The 21,769-nt window shown below is 41.3% G+C and overlaps 2 protein-coding genes across 2 annotated transcripts in view; both read right to left on the reverse strand.

Annotated features, from left to right (window-relative positions):
* LOC112221260 (shootin-1) overlaps window positions 1-10,268 on the reverse strand; it is a 31,063-nt gene extending 20,795 nt beyond the window's left edge. The window contains 3 exon segments of the mRNA XM_042303018.1: window positions 178-272; window positions 4,920-4,980; window positions 9,990-10,268. Of these exon segments, the coding sequence (XP_042158952.1) occupies window positions 178-272; window positions 4,920-4,980; window positions 9,990-10,067 (234 nt within the window). The 5' untranslated portion in view covers window positions 10,068-10,268.
* A 436-nt stretch (window positions 10,269-10,704) lies between these two features.
* On the reverse strand, window positions 10,705-15,759 carry tmem216 (transmembrane protein 216). Its single transcript, XM_024383424.2, has 6 exons — window positions 15,679-15,759; window positions 15,307-15,320; window positions 12,490-12,583; window positions 12,253-12,345; window positions 11,801-12,002; window positions 10,705-11,083 (listed from the first exon to the last, which is right to left on the reverse strand). The coding sequence occupies exons 1-6, from the start codon at window positions 15,689-15,691 to the stop codon at window positions 11,068-11,070; spliced, it is 432 nt and encodes a 143-aa protein (XP_024239192.2). The 5' UTR covers window positions 15,692-15,759; the 3' UTR covers window positions 10,705-11,067.
* Window positions 15,760-21,769: the final 6,010 nt, after the last annotated feature.

Here is a 21,769-nt window from a genome sequence, read left to right on the forward strand (position 1 = left end):
AGCCTATACAAATAACCAACAGTCTAATGATCTCTAGTCTAGATCCATTTAACCACCTCACAGTGTCAGTGTCTTACCTTGGTGGCAAGGGCCTCAACTACTAAGTCAAGCAGTGTCAGTGTCTTACCTTGGTGGCAAGGGCCTCAACTACTAAGTCAAGCAGTGTCAATGTCTTACCTTGGTGGCAAGGGCCTCAGCATTTTCTCTGCAGGATTTTTCTATCTCCAGCTGCGTCTGCAGAACGCTCACCTCCTCGATCACCATTTGGGAAACTGGAATACAAAAAAAAAACATTACATTGCAGTTTGTTTTATTGTTTTATGGTACGATTTGACTCCTATTTTAAATAATGAATGAATGACAGAATGGGGGGCAATATGTCTATTGTGTTACTGTATTTCCCCTTTGAGCTATTCAGTTTCCCTCTATTTCTCCTTATTGATCTATTCAGTTTCCCTCTAGTCCTCCTCATTGAGCTATTCAGTTTCCCTCTATTCCTCCTCATTGAGCTATTCAGTTTCCCTCGATTTCTCCTTATTGATCTATTCAGTTTCCCTCTATTCCTCCTCATTGAGCTATTCAGTTTCCCTCTATTTCTCCTAATTTGATATATTCAGTTTCCCTCTATTTCTCCTTATTGAGCTATTCAGTTTCCCTCTATTCCTCCTCATTGAGCTATTCAGTTTCCCTCTATTCCTCCTCATTGAGCTATTCAGTTTCCCTCTATTTCTCCTTATTGATCTATTCAGGGTCCTTCTGGCGACAGACAGAACTTTAGCAGGGTCCATGTGACATTCTGATGTAACCAGATCATGTTTCACTGGAGACCAGGAAGGCTCTGGCCCTTTAAAGTCATTTATTAGTCTTTACTCTAGCTACTAAATACTCTACAATCACATTAACTAAGGTCCATGTGGTTCCACTGAATATTTAAGCTTATCCTGAATTTGTGTGGTTATTTTTGTGTCAAAACAAAAGGCTACAGTACTTCAAATGTTCTTAAAATATTTCACGGGCACATTAGATTGGGTGCTGTTGTTGAAAGGAAAAGAGGTGCAATCATTCTCCCATTTGCACATAACCATTGCATGTTGGCACACTCACTACACCTAGAACAACCACAACACCCCCAACACCCACTACAACCCCAATAACACCTACTACACCTACAACACCCACTAAACCCACTACACCCCCTAAACCTACAATACTCACTACACCTACAAAAAACCCAACCCCCACTACACCTCCAACACCCACAACATCCACTACACCTACAACCCCCACTACACCCCCAACACCAACAACACCCACTTCAGCCTCTACACCTACAACACCCACAACACCCTCTACACCCACAACAGCCACTACACCCCCAAAAGCCACTACACCTACTACACCCCCAACAGCCACTACACCCACAACAGCCCCAAAATCCACTACACCCATAACACCCGCAACACCCAGATAGCCATCATTTGTAAATGATTGAAATGCTACCCAACCAATGTTCCCTCTAAACTGCTCGTGTGCAGGACTGCAGTGCAGAATACATTTCAGCCAGAGCAGAGAAGCACGAGATGAAGCTTCACTCAACTTTCTACTGTTTCCCCTATTAGTGAACAATATCGACGTTTCCCTCTTCTGTGAGAATTGTGATCGAATCAACGCAACCTACTTTCAATGCAACATTCTGAAACAGAGCGCATTGGAGTAGGATTCTATTGCATTGACAGGCACGACCGCTACTCTACCAGACCGGTGCGCCATATCCAATCAGAGCTGCATTATCCTTATACTGTATGCAAATAGACCATTTCCATGTATGAATCTGTGCCATTAACTTTGAACTGGACAATGTTGAGGCTATACAGTATGTGCGGTTGTGAGAAGATGCGCTTGTTTTGAGATCAAAGTGAGAGCTGCATGTAGCCACGTGTGCACATTTGGTTAATATCTTTTGCTAGTTAGCGAGTTATTAGCCCAGTTATAGCTAATTTCTAGTCGGCAATGGGGGAGTGGTTGCTTTCTACAAGAGCATAAAACGTATTTCTAGCCATCTTTGAAAAACTAGTCAGGTAAAGAGATTTTTTTTCTGTTTTAAAGGGGGAGTGTTGTATTTTCCGACGAGTAGCCAATAGGCAGAGGGTAGCATAATTTGTCTGATTCCCTGTTGTAATGTATGGGAATAATTCTATTTTGTTTCTTGCATCAAACCAACACAACAGTTTCAGTCACCTCCTTGTCTGAAGGACAAGTGGATAAACAGGTTAATGTCAAGCCCTGCATGTTTTTATCAAAAGTCTCATGGAATGTAGGCCAGCATTGAAAACCACACATTGGCTGCTACTGTAGGCTGAATGATAGAACAGCTATTCCCATGTTAAAATGTTATGGGATGTATTTTTCTCCATTGTTTTTGATGGTAGGCCACTCTGATAGAACTACATTATGATCAAATAGCCACAGTTATAACTGTAACTTAAAGAGGGTACAGCCTCAGTGTTCACAATAAACGTGCACCAAAAAAATTGCACAGAATTCTTCACAACATTCAAGTTTGTGCTCAGCAGACCTGATATTTGCTCAGTGTTGAAAAAAAAAATGAGAGGGAAATATTGCTCCCTACGCATCGTAGTTGATAGAGTGTGTACTACTACAGTACATCTGGCCACTCAAAGGGAGAATCTGGTTTCATCTGTTTCATCAATCCAACTCGGGATACAACAGCCTACCTAGGCTGCTAAACTCCCCCTGTCCTCTGTGTTCTGCCGAAGCAGCCACTGTGTTTATTCATGTGTTTTTTTGCTGCAGCGGAACAATATAGCACAACATTTTAATGCAATATTCAACATGTTAATGCTTATTCATTCACTTGCTTTAAGCCTTCTGAACACACATGCCTCTGCATATTATCCCCAGCTTGATTTACAACATTTTTACAAAGCAGTAGGTCGATCCTAACCCTGGCGTCTGACACTGAGCATGCATGAGTCCGTGAGAATTCTGGGAAAGGGGATAGGTGATTCTGCTTGTTATCACGCTTAGGAGCAGTAGGAAAGTTCTGCAACACACACATGATGACAGGCTGATCTCTATAGCTGTCCCACGGTTAAACTACTCCTCTCTGACTCCCTGGATAGTGGATCTCCACATGAGACTAGTGGAAGAGCAGAGCTGGAGGGGCTGTGTGTCTGTATTGTAGTAGAGATTCTAGGTCAATAACTGCTCTATGCTCAATGCTCCTTGAGCTGAATGTTGCCTCCAAAAAAACCTGCCTTTAACATGGTGTCATACACTCTGTAGAGGAGCGCTGAGGAAGGCAGTGCCTGTGTACCAAATGGCACCCTATTCCTTACATGGCGCACTACGTTTCACCAGGGTGTCATTTGGGATACAGACAGTGACTTACTCAGAGCTCCTCTACAGAGGCAGCATAATATTTTCCTAGTCACCAAGCATTTATCGCTGTCAGGAGGGAGAGGAGCTAAGCTAGGCTAATCAGCAGGGATTGCAGAGTCATGCTGGCTCGCTGCGTCAAATGCTGCAGGCCTGAGTCAGCGATGTGGTCTTGGAAGTACTATTGTTGTTTGAATGTAAATCAGCCATCTTCTGGTCCTAGCAAAGCAAATAGTTTATAGCCTATAATTACAGGATTTCAGTAATATTGAAAATAAGCTATCTTCATTTTCAGAGATTATATAGCTAATGGTAATTGTATGATAAATTGTAGTTGGTCATACATACCAATATATCTTGTTTTAAGTGCATGTCAACTTGAAATGATATTTTAAAAGCTTATATCCCTATATTGACTAGAGTATAATGTACCTATAAAATATACAGTATCACTCTGAATGAAAGAACACAATAGAATAGAAGCCAGACTGGAACACAGGAGCAGCCCCTCTCTTTCTCTAGTAATGAATCATTCATAATTGAGGATTTGAATAATGCAGTGAAATAAGACGAGGTGTTGGCGTGGTGACTGTGGTTCAGATCAGCGAGATGAATGAATGCCGAGCACAGCAGAGGACGGAGGAGAGAAACAGTCCCCTGATTATAATAAGACCTGGTAATAACACGTTATTTTGCCCTAGCTGAAGACTCCTATGGAGTCTAGGAGTCTACAGTCATAATTCAGAGCAACCTGTCTTTAACTATCTATTGTTTAGGTTGAAGGCCAGCAAACAAAATAGGCTACCTCTCTGTTTAAAGACTGCCTGTCTGGGAAGCTGAAACTGGTCAGCAGAATTGGTTCCAGCTTGGTTGAGGAGAGAGACACACATCTAACTTTATTAGGTTATGTAAGAAAAATGATTTCATGCTGCACTTCAAAAGGTAAAAACTTCTTACACGATTTACCGATCCTACAAAAGTGTCAAGCAGAAGCATTACAGGAACTGGACTTGTAACGATACAGCCAACCATCTGAATGAAATGCTGATGACACAATCTATAATTCAACATTCCCAAAGACAGGTAACTGAAAGCTATGAGAAAGTAGCACAACAACACTGTCATACTAATGCTACACTGAACGTTAAAACCTACAGTATACTGTAGCTGTGAATGTTGAATGATTATTGTCTTTCTTACCTCGCATAATGATATCAGACTCCAGCACTCAACCCTGTAACCTTGTTCCTTACCAAATCAATTGTTAATGGAGCTACTGTAGTATTTTATTACATGTTGCTAGGAAGAACTGGGCAGGGTTGCCAAAACACAAGTCCATGACTATGGTTGGCTGAGGCTCCGCGTAGTGATGGAAACTGGAATACCTTCTTACACCCACCCATTCAGGAGCCAATTTGGAGAGGCGGCCATCACCAGAGGGGTGTGTAGAGAGGTGTGAGGAAGGGTAATGAGTGTAACAGTAGTGTAAAATGTGTGATGGGTCAGTGTCTGGAACTCACCTCTCTTGATGTGTTTCAGCTGGCTCTCTGCTTCATCTCTCTCTTTAGTCAGTTTCATGCACTGAGGAAACAGGAAGGAATGGGTTCACGTTCTACAGTACAATCATATGCAGGCCACAGTCACCACTTAACAAACACAAATAGATCTCCATTCACAATCTGTTTAAGTGTAGTTAATTGACTACAATAATCCCATAGGCCTTCATTGTTATAGGGTATGAAGGATAGGACACTGGACTCACGACACTGACCTTCTGTCAACACACTTGTCTCTATCTGTCACGGAATTTCAGTCTGTGGCAGACCCTCACAAACTTTTACAGATGCACCATTGAGAGCATCCTGTCAGGCTGTATCACCGTTTGGTTCAGCAAATGCCCTGTCCGCAACCGCAGGGCTCTCCATGAGGTTGGTGGGGTCAGCCCAACGCATCACCGGGGGCACACCTCCTGCCCTTCAGGACATCTACAGCCCCCGGTGTCACAGAAAGGCCAAGAAGATCCTCAAGGACCTCAGCCACCCAAGCCACGGCCTGTTCACCCCGCTATCCTCCAGAAGGCGAGGTCAGTACAGGTGCATCAAAGCTGGGACCGAGAGACTGAAAACCAGCTTCTATCTCAAGGCCATCAGACTGTTAAATAGTTACCACTAGCGAACCTCTCCCAAGTACTCTGCCCTAAACTTTAGCCACTGTCACTAGCCGGCTACCACCCATTTACTCAACCCTGCACCTTAGAGGCTGCTGCTTATGCACATAGACCTGGAACACTGGTCATTTTAATAATGGAACACTGGTCATTTTAATAATGGAACACTGGTCATTTTAATAATGGAACACTGGTCATTTTAATAATGGAACACTTGACACTTTGATAATGGAACACTAGTCATTTTAATAATGGAACACTGGTCATTTTAATAATGGAACACTGGTCATTTTAATAATGGAACACTGGTAATTTTAATAATGGAACACTGGTCATTTTAATAATGGAACACTGGTCATTTTAATAATGGAACGCTTGACACTTTGATAATGTTTCCATACTGTTTTACCCATTTCATTTATATATATGCTGTATTCAAGGCCATCCTATTTAGCTATTGCTGTACATATACTATTCTATGTATTCTATATACTACATATTCTATCCATATACTTTCCATAATGTCTATAATATATATATATATATATATATATATATATATATATATATATATATATATATATATATAATACCAGTCAGTGAAAGTTTCTTCAAGTGCAGTTGCAAAAACAATCAAGTGCTATGATGAAACTGGCTCTCATGAGGGCCGCCACATGAAAGGAAGACCCAGAGTTACCTCTGCTGCAGAGGATAAGTTCATTACAGTTGCCAGCCTCAGAAATTGCAACCCAAATAAATGCTTCACAGAGTTCAAGTAACATACATCTCAACATCAACTGTTCAGAAGAGACTGCATGAGATCAGGCCTTCATGGTTGAATTGCTGCAAAGAACCCACTACTAAAGGACACCAATAATAAGAAGAGACTTGCTTGGGCCAAGAAACACAAGTAATGGATATTAGACTGGTGGAAATATGTCCTTTGGTCTGATGAGTCCAAATTTGAGATTTTTGGTTCCAACCACCGTGTCTTTGTGAGACACCGAGTAGGAGAAAAGATTATCTCCGCATGTGTGGTTCCCACCGTGAAGCATGGAGGAGGCGTGATGGTTTTGGTGGCCTTTGCTGGTGGCACTGTCTGTGATTTATTTAGAATTCAAGGCACACTTAACCAGCATGGCTACAACAGCATTCTGCAGCTGTCACGACTTCCGCCGAAGTCGGTCCCTCTCCTGGTTCGGGCGGTGTTCGGCGGTCGACGTCACCAACCTTCTATTCATCACTGATCCATTTTTCATTTTCTATTAGTATTGTCTTGTCTTCCTTCACACCTGGTTCCAATCCCATCAATTACATGTTGTGTATTTAACCCTCTGTTTCCCCTCATGTCCTTGTCGGAGATTGTTTGATTGTATGTTTGTGTATTATGTGTTGGTGTGCGACGGGTTTTGTACCCACTTTTTATTAGTTTGTCATTTGGGTTTTGGAGTCTTGTGAAGCACTGATTAAACAACTCCATTTATACCAAGTTCGATTCTCCTGCCCCTGACTTCCCTGCCACCAACACAAAACCATTACAGCAGCGATACACCATTCAATCTGGTTTGCGCTTAGTGGGACTATAATTTGTTTTTCAACAGGACAATGACCCAAAACACACCTCCAGGCTGTGTAAGGTCTATTTGACCAAGGAGAGTGATGGAGTGCTGCATCAGATGACCTGGCCTCCACAATCATCCTACCTCAACCAAATTGAGATGGTTTGGGATGAGTTGAAACTCAGAGTGAAGGAAAAGCAGCCAACAAGTGCTCAGCATATGCGGGAACTCCTTCAAGATTGATGGAATAACATTCCAGGTGAAGCTGGTTGAGCAAATGCAAAGAGTGTGTCATCAAGGCAAAGGGTGGCTACTTTGAAGAATCTCAAATATAAAATTTGTGGATTTGTTTGACATATTTTCAGTTGCTACATGATTCCATCTGTGTTATTTCATAGTTTTGATATCTTCACTTTCATTCTACAATGTAGAAAATAGTAAAAATAATGAAAAACCCTTGAATGGGTAGGTGTGTCCAAACTTTTAAATGCTACTGTATATATACACACACAGTGCATTCGGAAAGTATTCAGAACCCTTGACTTTTTCCACGTTGTTACATTACTGCCTTATTCTAAAATTGATTCAATTATTTTTTTCCCTCAATCTACACATCCTTCCGCAGGTTCACCTACGGAAACCTTGTTACGACTTTTACTTCCTCTAGATAGTCAAGTTTGATCCTTCCGCAGGTTCACATACGGAAACCTTGTTACGACTTTTACTTCCTCTAGATAGTCAAGTTTGATCGTCTTCTCGGCGCTCCGCCAGGGCCGTGACCGACCTCAGCGGGGCCGATCCGAGGACCTCACTAAACCATCCAATCGGTATAATGACAAAGCAAAAACAGGTTTATAGAAATGTTTGCAAATTTATAAAAAATAAAAACAGAAATACCTTATTTACATACGTATTCAGACCCTTTGATATGAGACTCAAAATAGAGCTCAGGTGCATCCTGTTTCCATTGATCATCCTTGAGATGTTTCTACAACTTGGAGTCCACCTGTGGTAAATTCAATTGATTGGACATGATTTGGAAAGGCACATACCTGTCTATATAAGGTCCCGCAGTTAACAGTGCATGTCATAGCAAAAACCAAGCTGTGAGGTCAAAGGAATTGTCCTAAGAGCTCCGAGACAGGATTGTGTCGAGGCAGAGATCTTGGGAAGCGTACCAAAGAATGTCTGCAGCATTGAAGGTCTCCAAGAACACAGTGGCCTCCATCGTTCGTAAATGGAAGAAGTTTGGAACCACCAAGACTCTTCCTAGAGCTGGCCGCCCAGCCAAACTGAGCAATTGGGGGAGAAGGGCCTTAGTCAGGGAGGTGACCAAGAACCTGATGGTCACTCTGACAGAGCTCCAAAGTTCCTCTGTGGAGATGGGACAATCTTCCAGAAGAACAACCATCTCCACAGCACTCCACCAATCAGTTCTTTATGGTAGAGTGGCCAGACGGAAGCCAGTCCTCAGTAAAAGGCACATGACAGCCCGCTTGGAGTTTGCCAAAAGGCACCGAAAGGACTCTCATACCATGAGAAACAAGATTATCTGGTCTGATGAAACCAAGATTGAACTCTTTGGTCTGAATGCCAAGCGTCACATCTTCAGGAAACCTGCCACCATTCCTAAGGTGAAACATAGTGGTGGCAGCATCATGCTGTGGGGATGTTAATCAGCGGCAGAGACTGGGAGACTAGTCAGGATCGAGGGATAGATGAATGGAGCAAAGTCCAGCGAGATCCTTGATGAAAACCTGCTCCAGAGCGCTCAGGATCTCAGACTGTGGCGAAGGTTTACCTTCCAACAGGACAACAACCCTTAGCACACAGCCAAGACAACACAGGAGTGGCTTTGGGAAAAGTATCTGAATGTCCTTGAGTGGCCCAGCCAGAGCCCGGACTTGAACCCGATCGAACATCTCTGGAGAGACTTGAAAATAGCTGTGTAGAGATCCTCCCCATCCAACCTGACAGAGCTTGAGAGGATTGAGAGGAGAAGAATTGGAAACTCCCCAAATACAGGTGTGCCAAGCTTGTAGCATCATACTCAAGAAGACTCTAGGCTTTAATCACTGCTAAAGGTGTTTCAACAAAGTACTGAGTAAAGTATCTCAATACTTACGTATATTTGATATCAGTTCTTTATATTTAATACATTTGCAAAAATGTCTAAAAACCTGTTTGTTTTTTTGCTTTGTGATTATGGGTTATTGTGTGTTGATTGATGAGGGAACTTTTAAAAAATAAATAAAATGGTGTTGACTAGCATAAGGATGTGGCCCACAGATTTTATACTTTTATTATTATTATTTGTACAGTAGTATCACCCCTGTTTTAAATAGGCCCATTGTGTAATCATGCTTCAATTAACATTTTCTATATTGATATTTTTTTTTAAATGCTAAGGTTTAATTAAGAAATAGGACAGGCCTACTTGGTGGGACCCTCATTTATAGTGCATAGGATTGCATTTGTAGAAACAACAAATTAGGTAGTTATAGAAACAAAAAAATCACCGTGATAAAATTACCTATAAAATATAATATGATGCTCCCAATTACCAAGCATCTAATCTGGTTTGTTCAACTGAGATCCAATCATTATTTTAGTGTGTCCAGCTAAGGACCCCAAACAAATCTAGCTACCAAAATCTTGCCGACACCGGGTTTTCCTAGAGGAGCGAGATTTTGGGAGGGGTCGGCCCTTTGATTTGTCTCAGCATAGTTTACGTACAACGAAGATGCCAAACATTTCCATGGAAAAATAAGAACGTGTCACCTTGATCTCGTTCCGACTACTATGTTACTTCTGTAATCTTGGAAAAATGTCTCAAATACACGTAACGGGAGAGCATCTATTACCTGCATTTTCTGCGTATCCCTCGCCTCTTCCCCACATCCCTCCATCTGCACCAGTCCGGATGATGAAGACTGTAGCATTATTCACCCCGGCCGATAACTAATCTAATATCTTGGCCTGTATAATATCCTATTATAGAAAGAAAATAACTGGGCTACTTCTAACAACAACTGGCAAGTCCACTGATACGCCTTAGAAATAAATAGCATTTTATGTCTATATGGGATGGATGACTGCTACCGCTATTCAGGCACACTGGATCTTTTCGCTGACAGCATCGCCCCCCCCTCCCCTCCCCCCTCCCTCCCGTCCCCCCCCCCTCCCGCCCGTCCCGCCCGCCCCCCCCCCTCCCTCCCACCCGTTCCCCCATACAGGGTTGATTGCGCATGCATCCTTATGTCGTATTCGTCCACATTTGCTGATGAACATAAAAGCTTCACCCCATCAGATTGAGTGTGCATTGTAATTAGGGATAAACGTTTTATTCAATGTCTTCAACTGTTAAATGTAAAAAAATATATATTATAATAATAACTGCCCATCTCTCCAGAGATTGACAAAATGTATCAACGTTGCTTCAGAATGTTCAACAACACATATTTGGTCAATATCCCTGTTCTATGCCATTAGGATCTGGGTTTAACCACAGGCTGCTGGGGGGATTCAGCAAATCAGTCATATAAATTACTCAAGGAAAAAAGTCCTCTGGTGAATGAATGAATGAGGAATTGTATTTATTAAAGTAAATAATGAAATATAGTGCTCTGAATCAACAACAACAACAATTGTCCAAATACATTCCATTATCAGGCACAGCAGATGGAATAACCTCATAAGACAATCCCATTGGTGCTGCTAGTACCATACAAGATTGACAGTTGATACAAAAACAGGTTAAAAAATAATAATAATAAAATAGATGACATTTCATCGTTACAAAAATATAAATATTTCGGCTATTAACAGACAATATAAAAACTACAACATGTGGGATTTAAATATGTTCACATAACAATCCTGGTGAAAACGTTTTCTTCATTCCTCTTTAAACGATGTGGAACATTGCAGCATTCCTCTTCCTCAGTACACCTTTGACCTGACCAATCAAAATGGAGGAAAAACTGATGAGAATGAAACACTGAGTAGATCAGGACACATCCAGCATCCCTGATATAGGATCTTTACAGTGAAATGTTACGCAAGGTCACATCCAGCATCACTGTTATAGGACCTTTACAGTGAAACGTTACGCAAGGTCACATCCAGCATCACTGTTATAGGACCTTTACAGTGAAATGTTACGCAAGGTCACATCCAGCATCACTGATATAGGACCTTTATAGTGAAACATTATGCAAGGTCACAGCTTAAGCACAAAGCATAATACCTTCATTGATCAATAATCAACAATTGTTGAGGCCTAAAACCAAGGAATCTACCCAGGCATGTCATGCCTAGCCTGGGTGCCAGTCTCTTTCTCCAGTAGGAGAAACATGTCATGCCTAGCCTGGGTACCAGTTTGTTTCTGCTCTCTTGTCAACCCTTTAAATGTAAATTCCATAAGGAGTTGGCAAGAGAGTAGAAACAGACTGGTACCCAGGCTATGCCATGTCATGTTTCTCCTACTGGAGAAAGAGACTGGTACCCAGGCTATGCCATGTCATGTTTCTCCTACTGGAGAAAGATACTGGTACCCAGGCTATGCCATGTCATGTTTCTCCTACTGGAGAAAGAGACTGGTCCCCAGGCTATGTCATGTTTATTCTTGCTGGAGAAAGCCTGGGTACCAGTTTATAGGTCATGTTTCTCCTACCTGGAGAAAGCAGATATGGACATGATTCCTAGCAGCATCTCCAGACTGTAGAAGCAGAGTAACACAGCATTAAGGATGAACTCCAGGCGCAGGACGAAGGTCTGCAGCATCAGGTAGTACACAGACAGCACTGTGCACGGCACCAGGACGAGCACACTCACTGACATGGCCAGAGAACGCTCTGTTAAGTTCCCCTTCCAACCTGGAACAAGTGTGGATGGAAAAAAATGTTAGCACATGATCATAAGGAAGGACATATAGCATAGTCCTACAGTAGGTGCCAAATAGAACTACCAGATGCCATTATGGCAATAAATATGACAAGTAATAAGCACACAATGTAGGCTACATAATGTGAATATTCTTGTTTTAATGAACATGTATCATTCTACATCATGTGATGATGGAGAGACATACCTCTAGCCCAGAATACAGTTTAACAAAACACAAACCGTAAAATATTCGGAGGGACTCAAGGCCCAGGAAAACAAGTAGTAGCCCAACATCCAACGTGAGACTTGCTAGTGGGTATGGTAACAACAATCCTGTGGAAATACAAAAGGCATATTTAGAAATCTATCATTTTGCTTTTAGCCTTGACACTGGGTTTGCAAAACATCAGGCAGTGAGTGATCGATTAAACATTACTTTATGTCCCCATTGTGTGACCATTTGAGTAGACAACAAACCTTTGTAAACAAACATCAGAACCTCAGCAAGGAAGTAGGCAGCAAAATACCAGCTGTTGAGGTAGAACAGGACCTGCAGTGGTGTGGAAGACAACTGAGATGTGTCGTTAAGGTCATATCGAAGACTTGCAAATGGTAGCCCACTGGCAGATGATATAACCAAGGGTCTATGATATGAGTAGGCAGGGCAAACCCATTTTGGTGATTTCTGGTAGCCTTTATCATCAAAATAAATCACAGCACATTTTTGGACTCACTCGGCAGTTTCCCCGTGAGTAAGTCTAATACCGTTGGAAATTCATGTTGAAAGTTCAATTTATATTCCTAAAACTTAAGTTGAAAGTGATGCTGTTGCTGCTTCCTGTTGACAAAACATTTAGATCAATAGCTCAATGTAAAAACACAGTTAACGTGTCCAAATCAATAACGAACATGCAGAAACAGTTTGTAATATATTGAAAACCTAAACATAAATTGTACTGTCTACACATAAAACAATACTAATGTGAAACAATACTAAACATATTACTTGTATTTTTTAAATAAGCACCTTAGAAACTGCACACGCACCAAAAACCCTGTTGTTTTAAAAATAAATCACTCACATCGATTAAGGGGGTGGGGGATAAAATCTGGTAAAAACCACATAATTTTACTCACTGGTTAGACAACCTGCAGAAGACAGTCAGCTACATTTTTGAATGTTGCATTTTGATATGTGGGACACCAACAGAAAGAGAAACGCACGTTGAAATCAATAGTTTGAGAGGGGGGAGATGAGGTTGCACGTCCTGTTAAAACTAACACAGCTCAAAAACCACACGGAATCTGGGACTAATGTGTACATCACTGGTTACAGGACAATTTGTAGGAGACACCTAGCTACATTCTGAAGTGTTGCATTTTGATTCAAGTGGGTCGACAACGCGGTAAGCGTAATGCAATCGTTTTTTGTTTTTTTTGCACTTCCATCGATATCACATTAAAATGAATTGAATAAGGAGCAAATGTTTGCTGTGTATGCACTGTTTAAACAAACACTTTTCAAAGGCCACACGGAATCTGAGAAAAAATATTCACATCACTTGTAAAAGAAGAGAATTTGTTGAAGACAGTCGTCAAAATTCTAGAATGTCGGAGGGAGATAACCGTTTTAATTTAAACCAATCACAGTAAGGGACTTATCTGTTACCCCGAAATGATTTGATATTGAGATTAAAAGGGCTGCATTGTACCTTTAAAAATGTGTTCTTAGTGTTCTAAGTCCTGCAACAGACAGGCGCATATAACAAAATGAACGGTACCAACCCACATATATTAACCTGTTTAAAGCAATCGATTTAAATCTATTCGTGATGACAGTGAACTTTTATATTAGCATCACCAATCTGAAGAAAAAAGGACCTTGTATCTCAACAAAAATAAATGTACGTGTTGAAAATGTGAGCTTGTGTAATGTAGTAACATAAACCTTGGGGGAATTGGCATAAAGTAAAAATAATAAAATACAACAAAATAATTCAATACTTAAATTTAGGATGATGGTTTTTTACAACAATGACATCTGTGTCTTCCTACTTAACGATGGAGAGTTTAAAAATACACCTAAGCAAACTTTTACTGTGCTCTCTAGACTAGTAGTTCTCCAAGTGGGGTATGCGGAGGTACTGCAAGGGCATGATAAAATAAATAAAAAGATTTACACTACTGTTCAAAAGTTTGGGGTCACTTAGAAATGCCCTTGTTTTTTTATTAAAGAAAATCACATTTTTGTCCATTAAAATAACAGAAATACAGTGTAGACATTGTTAATCTTTGTAAATTACTATTGTAGCCGGAAACGGCTGATTTAAAAAAAAAATGGAATATCTACATAGGCTTACAGAGGCCCATTATCAGCAACCATCACTCCTGTGTTCCAATGGCACATTGTGTTAGCTCATCCAAGTTTATAATTTTAAAAGGCAAATTGATCATTAGAAAACCCTTTTGCAATTATGTTAGCACAGCTGAAAACTGATGTGCTGATTGAAGCAATAAAACTAGCCTTCTTTAAACTAGTTGAGAATAAATGCACTGTAATTTAAAAATGTAATCCTTAGTTACTAAATGCATTTTTGGTATGGAATACCATGATATACTAATCAATTCTTGACGAATAAAACGTATAAAGGCCTCATGAGGTTAGTTCAACTGTTTTACCCCATCAGAACCTAAAATTGCTTTATTTTTTAAATCTCTGTTCGTAACAGTATAAATGTAAACAAACACTGTATAGCCTCAAAACATTGGTTACATTTCTCCAGGCCAATCCCTCAGCTTTCTACCAAAACAGTGCTTTATTATTGTTTCAATTAAGGACTCCAGCTTTTAAAACGGCAACGTTTTCTCGCTGCCTCATGGCATATTGTCTAGAATTGCAGGATATTATCTTAAACGGCGAAATTCTCTCTCGATACCAAGTGGTGGGCTTTAAAAATGTTCCTTCCCAGAGCCTGAGACTTGCTTCAACCAGCCATGCACTGCCGAAATCATTGTAAAACTAATTGAATGCTATTTATTTTTTAATTTTGATGTCACTTGGGTTATGAGAAACCGTTTTTGAGAACCCCTGCTCTAGACGAGAGCTTCCATAGCTGTGACGTCCCTAACGTTATGTCCCAAATCGGTACCCGTAGGGCTCTGGTCAGAAGTAGTGCACTATATACCGAATAAAGATGCAGACTAACGTTAGCTGTCACTGTAACTAATGAAATTAGCTGACGTTAACTAGCTATTAAAATGCAGCTTCTACATTACAAAAAAAACAAAGGATACAATTGGATGTTTTCCTGCAAGAATGAGACAAATGAGCAGTTAAACAAGTCTTATTCTAAATCCTCCCATTTCATATTAATTATGTACATGCTTACAGTGATGTTTTTCCAAAATGTCTGATTAGCAAGCTTGCTTAAACATTTAACATGCTGTTCGTGATAGAATGCTAGGTAGCTAACATTCTCTAGCTAGCTAAGTGGCTAGCCAGTTAGTAGACAACGTTACTTCTCCCATGCTAAAGCCTACTAAAAAGTAAATTATCTTGAAACTGATAGCGCAACTCATATCCACGTTATGACAAGCGATTAATAACCAGAGACATTTATCGTTCACAAGTTGTCTGCACATTTATGAAAACTATTTCCCACTCACCAGACACCGCCATGTTTATTTACCATGGAGACAGACGCCGCACCCAGAGAGATAGATAGAATAACAACCAGTGAAGAACAAACACCATTGTAAATACAACCCATATTTATGCTTATTTATGTTCCCTTGTGTACCCTTAACCATTTGTACATCGTTACAACACAGTATATATACGTAATATTACATGTGTAATGTCTTTATTGTTTTGAAACTTCTGTATGTGTAATGTTTACTGTTAATTTTTTATTGTTTATTTCACTTTTGTATATTATCTACCTCAAATGCTTTGGCAATGTTAACACATTTCCCATGGCAATAAAGCCCCTTGAATTGAAATTGAGTTGATAGAGAACTCTAGTCCCAAAAGTCTGTTTTAGCATGGGCAGCGCCAACGTCACAGTCAGTATTATGACGTCATCACCCAACGTCACCGCCTGCAGAGAAAAATACGGTGGTTACCTAGGTTACCCCCATTTGGCTCATAGCAACAACAAACAAAAAAACAAAAATTTCCAAACGCAATGTTCTTGTTGTCTGTTTGTTTTAGTCGATTACACAGCTATATTTAAGAAAAGTACAACATGTTTAAATGACTTTTCAACAATTGTCTGCTCTTAAGCGTTCTCACTACTTAGAAAAGCGTAATATTGTAGGGCTTTCCTCATGCCCTACAATATTACGCTAGCAACCAGAACATCACGCTAGCAACCAGAACATTAAGCTAGCCAATACCAAACAACAAACAAACGGACTGTACAGCTACAAGTAGTGAGTGGAAACGGAGGACACTGAAGAAGTTAAATGTATTTCCTGTGGTGAAATGTTTTCAACACACATAGCTACGTGTAGCCTACTTGGACACCGGGTCCACACATTTCCTATTCTCCCAGGCTGGATACCCTGAAGCCACAGGGCTCTTCTCCCAGGCTGAATACCCTGAAGCCACAGGGGTCTTCTCCCAGGCTGAATATCCTGAAGCTACTTCTCCTAGGCTGAATCTTCTCCCAGGGCTGGCTGGATACCCTGAAGCCACAGGGCTCTTCTCCCAGGCTGAATACCCTGAAGCTACTGGGCTGGCTGGATACCCTGAAGCCACAGGGCTCTTCTCCCAGGCTGAATACCCTGAAGCCACAGGACTCTTCTCCCAGGCTGGATACCTTGAAGCCACAGGGCTCTTCTCCCAGGCTGAATACCCTGTTCTACTGTTCTCTTCTCCCAGGCTGAATACCCTGAAGCCACTGGGCTCTTCTCCCAGGCTGGATACCCTGAAGCCACAGGGCTCTTCTCCCAGGCTGGATACCCTGAAGCCACAGGGCTCTTCTCCCAGGCTGGATACCCTGAAGCCACAGGGCTCTTCTCCCAGGCTGGATACCCTGAAGCCACAGGGCTCTTCTCGCAGGCTGGATACCCTGAAGCCACAGGGCTCTTCTCGCAGGCTCTATTTCCCAAAGTGGGGAGCATTGCGAAACATTGGTCGGGCTTTTTTTTTACCTGGTTACATCGACATTGAACAACACAACAGCTTTTCGGCATGTTTTATTATTTGTGTAAAACAAAAAATGTACTACGAAATAGAGTCTTTTACACTGGGGGTCAAGGGGGAAAGGTGGTTTGTTTTCACCGATTTGTGGATGAGGTAAATTCATTATTATTACGTGAATATCGGTTGCGGTACAAATGTGAAGTTACTAGACGGCTCTCAACCCTCTAATTATGTTTTACATCCTCACATCTGAGTTTACCTTCAATGTCCCTTGCCCAAGTGATGGAGAGTGATGCTCGGAGAGGCAATGTTCTTGGTGGAAATCTTGGAAGTTGAGGCTATAAATAACGTACCTAAAGCTTTTGATGTACCTAGCAAGCTAATGGTGCTAGCTAGCACTCCTGTCAGGTAGTTAATGGAACAATAGCTATCAGAGCTTGAGAGGATCTGCAGAGAATAATGGGAGAAACTCCCCAAATACAGGTGTGCCAAACTTGTAGCATCATACCCAAGACCGAAGGTGCTTCAACAAAGTACTGAGTAAAAGGTCTGAATACTTATGTAAATGTGATATTTCTGTTTTCTTTTGTATACATTTGCAAACGTTTCTCATTTGGCTTTGTCATTATTGGGTATTGTGTGTAGATTGATGAGGTATTATTTAATTTTTTAAAATACATTTTTAGAATAAGGCTGTAACATAACAAAATGTGTGTATTGTTAGATATTACAGCACTGTTCTGCCTAAAAACAACCAACCTAAAGCTGTTGATGTACCTAGCAAGCTAAAGTCGCTAGCCAGCACTCCCATTAAGAAAATATTTACCAAATAACCTAAAGTAATAAGTAACACAATAAAATAACAATATTTATTTTATTTAACTAGGCAAGTCAGTTAAGAACAAATGCTTATCAAATCAAATTTTATTTGTCACATACACCTGGTTAGCAGTTTTCTATCCTAAGCTGTCAATTATATGCATATTCTAGCATTTTGTCCTGACAAAATAGCCTGTTTACTTTGGGAACGTTATTTTTCCAAAAATGAAAATGCTGCCCCCTAGTTACAAGAAGTTAAGAACAAATGCTTATCAAATCAAATTTTATTTGTCACATACACCTGGTTAGCAGATGTTAATGCGAGTGTAGTGAAATGCTTGTGCTTCTAGTTCTGACCATGTAGTAATATCTAGCAAGTAATCTAACCTAACAATTTCACAACAACTACCTTATACACACAAGTGTAAATGAATGAATAAGAATATGTACATAAAAAATATATGAATGAGCGATGGCCGAACGGCATAGGCAAGATGCAGTAGACGGTATAGAGTACAGTATATACATATGAGATGCGTAATGTAGGGTATGTAAACATTATATAAAGTGCCATTGTTTATTTACAATGATGGCCTACCAGAAGGCCTCCTGCAGGGACAGGGCCCTGGGATTACATTTTTTTTAAATAAATATAGAACAAAACACATCACAACAAGAGTGACAACACTACATAAAGAGAGACCTAAGACAACAACATAGCAAGGCAGCAACACATGACAACACAGTATGGTAGCAACAAAACATAACAACATGTTAGCAGCACAAAACATGGTACAAACATTATTGGGCATGGACAATAGCACAAAGGGCAAGAAGACAGAGAAAACAATACATCACACAAAGCAGCCACAACTGTCAGTAAGACTGTCCATGATTGAGTCTTTGGATTTAGAGATTGAGATAAAACTGTCCAGCTTGAGTGTTTGTTGCAGCGCGTTCCAGTCGCTAGCTGCAGCAAACTGAAAAGAGGAGCGACCCAGGGATGTGTGTGCTTTGGGGACCTTTAACAGAATGTGACTGGCAGAACAGGTGTTGTATGTGGAGGATGAGGTCTGTAGATATCAGATAGGGGGAGTGAGGCCTAAGAGGGTTTTATAAATAAGCATCAACCAGTGGGTCTTGCGACGGGTATACAGAGATGACCAGTTTACAGAGGAGTATACAGTGCAGTGATGTGTCCTATAAGGAGCATTGGTGGCAAATATGATGGCCAAATGGTAAAGAACATCTACCTAACAATCTATAAATTATGTCTCTGTAATATAGCATGGGTAGGATGGTCATCTGAATCAGGGTTAGTTTGGCAGCTGGGGTGAAAGAGGAGCGATTACGATAGAGGAAACCAAGTCTAGATGTAACTTTAGCCTGCAGCTTTGATATGTGCTGAGAGAAGGACAGTGCGCCATCTAGCCATACTCCAAAGGACTTGTATGAGGTGACTACCTCATGCTCTAAACCCTCAAGAGGTAGTAATACCACCTTGGGGGGAGGGGCATTCTTCTTACCAAACCACATTACCTTTGTTTTGGAGGTGTTCAGAACAAGGTTAAGGGTAGAGAAAGCTTGTTGGACACTAAGAAAGCTTTATTGTAGAGCATTTAACACAACATTTGGGGAGGGGCAAGAGTATAAGACTATCATCAGCATATAAATGGATGAGAGAGCTTCCTACTGCCTGAACTATGTTTTTGATGTAAATTGAGAAGAGCGTGGGGCGTAGAATCGAGCCTTGGGGTACTCCCTTGGTGACAGGCAGTGGCTGAGACAGCAGATTTTCTGACTTTATACACTGCACTCTTTGAAAGAGGTAGTTAGCAAACGAGCCCAAAGATCCATCAGAGACACCAATACTCCTTAGCTGGCCCACAAGAAGGGAATGGTCTACCGTATCAAAAGCTTTGACCAAGTCAATAAAAATAGCAGCACAATATTGCTTAGAATCAAGGGCAATAGTGACATCATTGAGGACCTTTAAGGTTGCAGTGACACATCCATAACCTGAGCGAAAACCATACCCAAGAGAATACTATAGACATCAAGAAAGCCAGTCAGTTGATTATTGACAAGTTGTTCCAACACTTTTGATAAACAGGGCAAAATAGAAATAGGCCTATAACAGTTAGGATCAGCTTGATCTCCCTCTTTAAATAAAGGATGAGCCGTGGCTGCCTTCCAAGCAATGGGAACCTCCCCAGATAGGAGAGACAGGTTAAAAAGGTTGGAGATCAGTTTGGCGATGATAGGGGCAGCAACCTTAAAGAAGAAAGGGTCTAAACCATCTGACACATGTTTTTTGGGGGGGGGTCAAGTGTAAGGAGCCCCTTTAGCACCTCGGACTCATTGACCGCCTGCAGGGAAAAACTTTGTAGCTGGGCAAAAATGGGGAGAAGCATCGGGGATAGTCGCATTGGAAGGGGTGGGAGATGAGGAAATGTTGGACGGGCAAGGAGGCATGGCTGAGTCAAATAGGAATCCTGACTTAATGAAGTGTTGATTAAAGAGCTCAGCCATGTGCTTCTTGTCAGTAACAAGCACAACATTTAAGGGACATTGGCAGCTGTGAAGAGGAGGGTTTATTCTCCAGGTCTTTAACCGTTTTCCAGAACTTCTTGGGGTTAGACCCAGAGAGAGAACGGCTCCTTAAAGTAACGAACTTTGGCCTTCCGGATAGCCTGAGTACATACACAGGGTGTACTGGTACTGAGTCAGTGTGCCGGGGTACAGGCTAGTCAGTAATTTGTGCATGTAGGTAGAAGTAAAGTGACTATGCATTGATAATAAACAGTGAGTAACAGCCGTGTAAAATACCCGAAGCGAGCATAAAAGGCATTTAGCTCATCTGGTAGTCTTGCGTCACTGGGCAGCTTGCGGCTGGATTTCCCTTTGTAGTCTGTAATAGTTTTCAAGTCCTGCCACATCCGATGAGCATCAGAGCCGGTGTAGTGGGATTCAATCTTAATCCTGTATTGACGCTTTGCCTGTTTGATGGTTCGTCTGAGGGCGTAGCAGAATTTCTTATAAGCGTCCAGATTAGTGTTCCATTCCTTGAAAGCGGCAGCTCTAGCCTTTAGCTCAATGCGGATGTTGCCTGTAATCCATGGCATCTGGTTGGGATATGTACGTACGGTCAACTGTGGGGATGTCGTCTGTGCACTTATTGATGAAGCCTATGACTGAGGTGGTATACTCCTCAATGCCATTTGATGAATCCCGGAACATATTCCAGTCTGTGCTAGCAAAACAGTCCTGTAGTGTAGCATCCGCGTCATCTGATCACTTCCGTATAGAGCGAGTCACTTGTACTTCCTGCTTTAGTTTTTGCTTGTAAGCAGGAATCAGGATAGAATTATGGTCAGATTTTCCAAATGGAGGGCGAAGAAGAGCTTTGTATGCGTCTCCGTGTGTGGACATCCTTCTGGTTGTGCGTGACATGCTGGTAGAAATGAGGTCAAACGGATTTAAGTTTGCGGCCCCAACGAGCACCATTTCTGGATGATAATTTTCTTGTTTGCTTATGGCCTTATACAGCTCATTGAGTGCGGTCTTAGTGCCAGCATCAGTTTGTGATGGAAAATAGACGGCTACAAATAATATTGAGTACTCTCTCGGTAGATAGTGTGGTCTACAGCTTATCATAAGGTACTCTACCTCAGGCGAGCAATACCTCGAGACTTCTTTAATATTAGACATCGTTCACCAGCTGCTGACAAATAGATGACTGACATGGGGCACTGTTTTGAAGCCACTATTGTAACAAAACATTTCGGG

Source organism: Oncorhynchus tshawytscha, linkage group LG21 (genome assembly GCF_018296145.1).
Source record: "Oncorhynchus tshawytscha isolate Ot180627B linkage group LG21, Otsh_v2.0, whole genome shotgun sequence".
Classification (NCBI taxonomy): domain Eukaryota; kingdom Metazoa; phylum Chordata; class Actinopteri; order Salmoniformes; family Salmonidae; genus Oncorhynchus; species Oncorhynchus tshawytscha.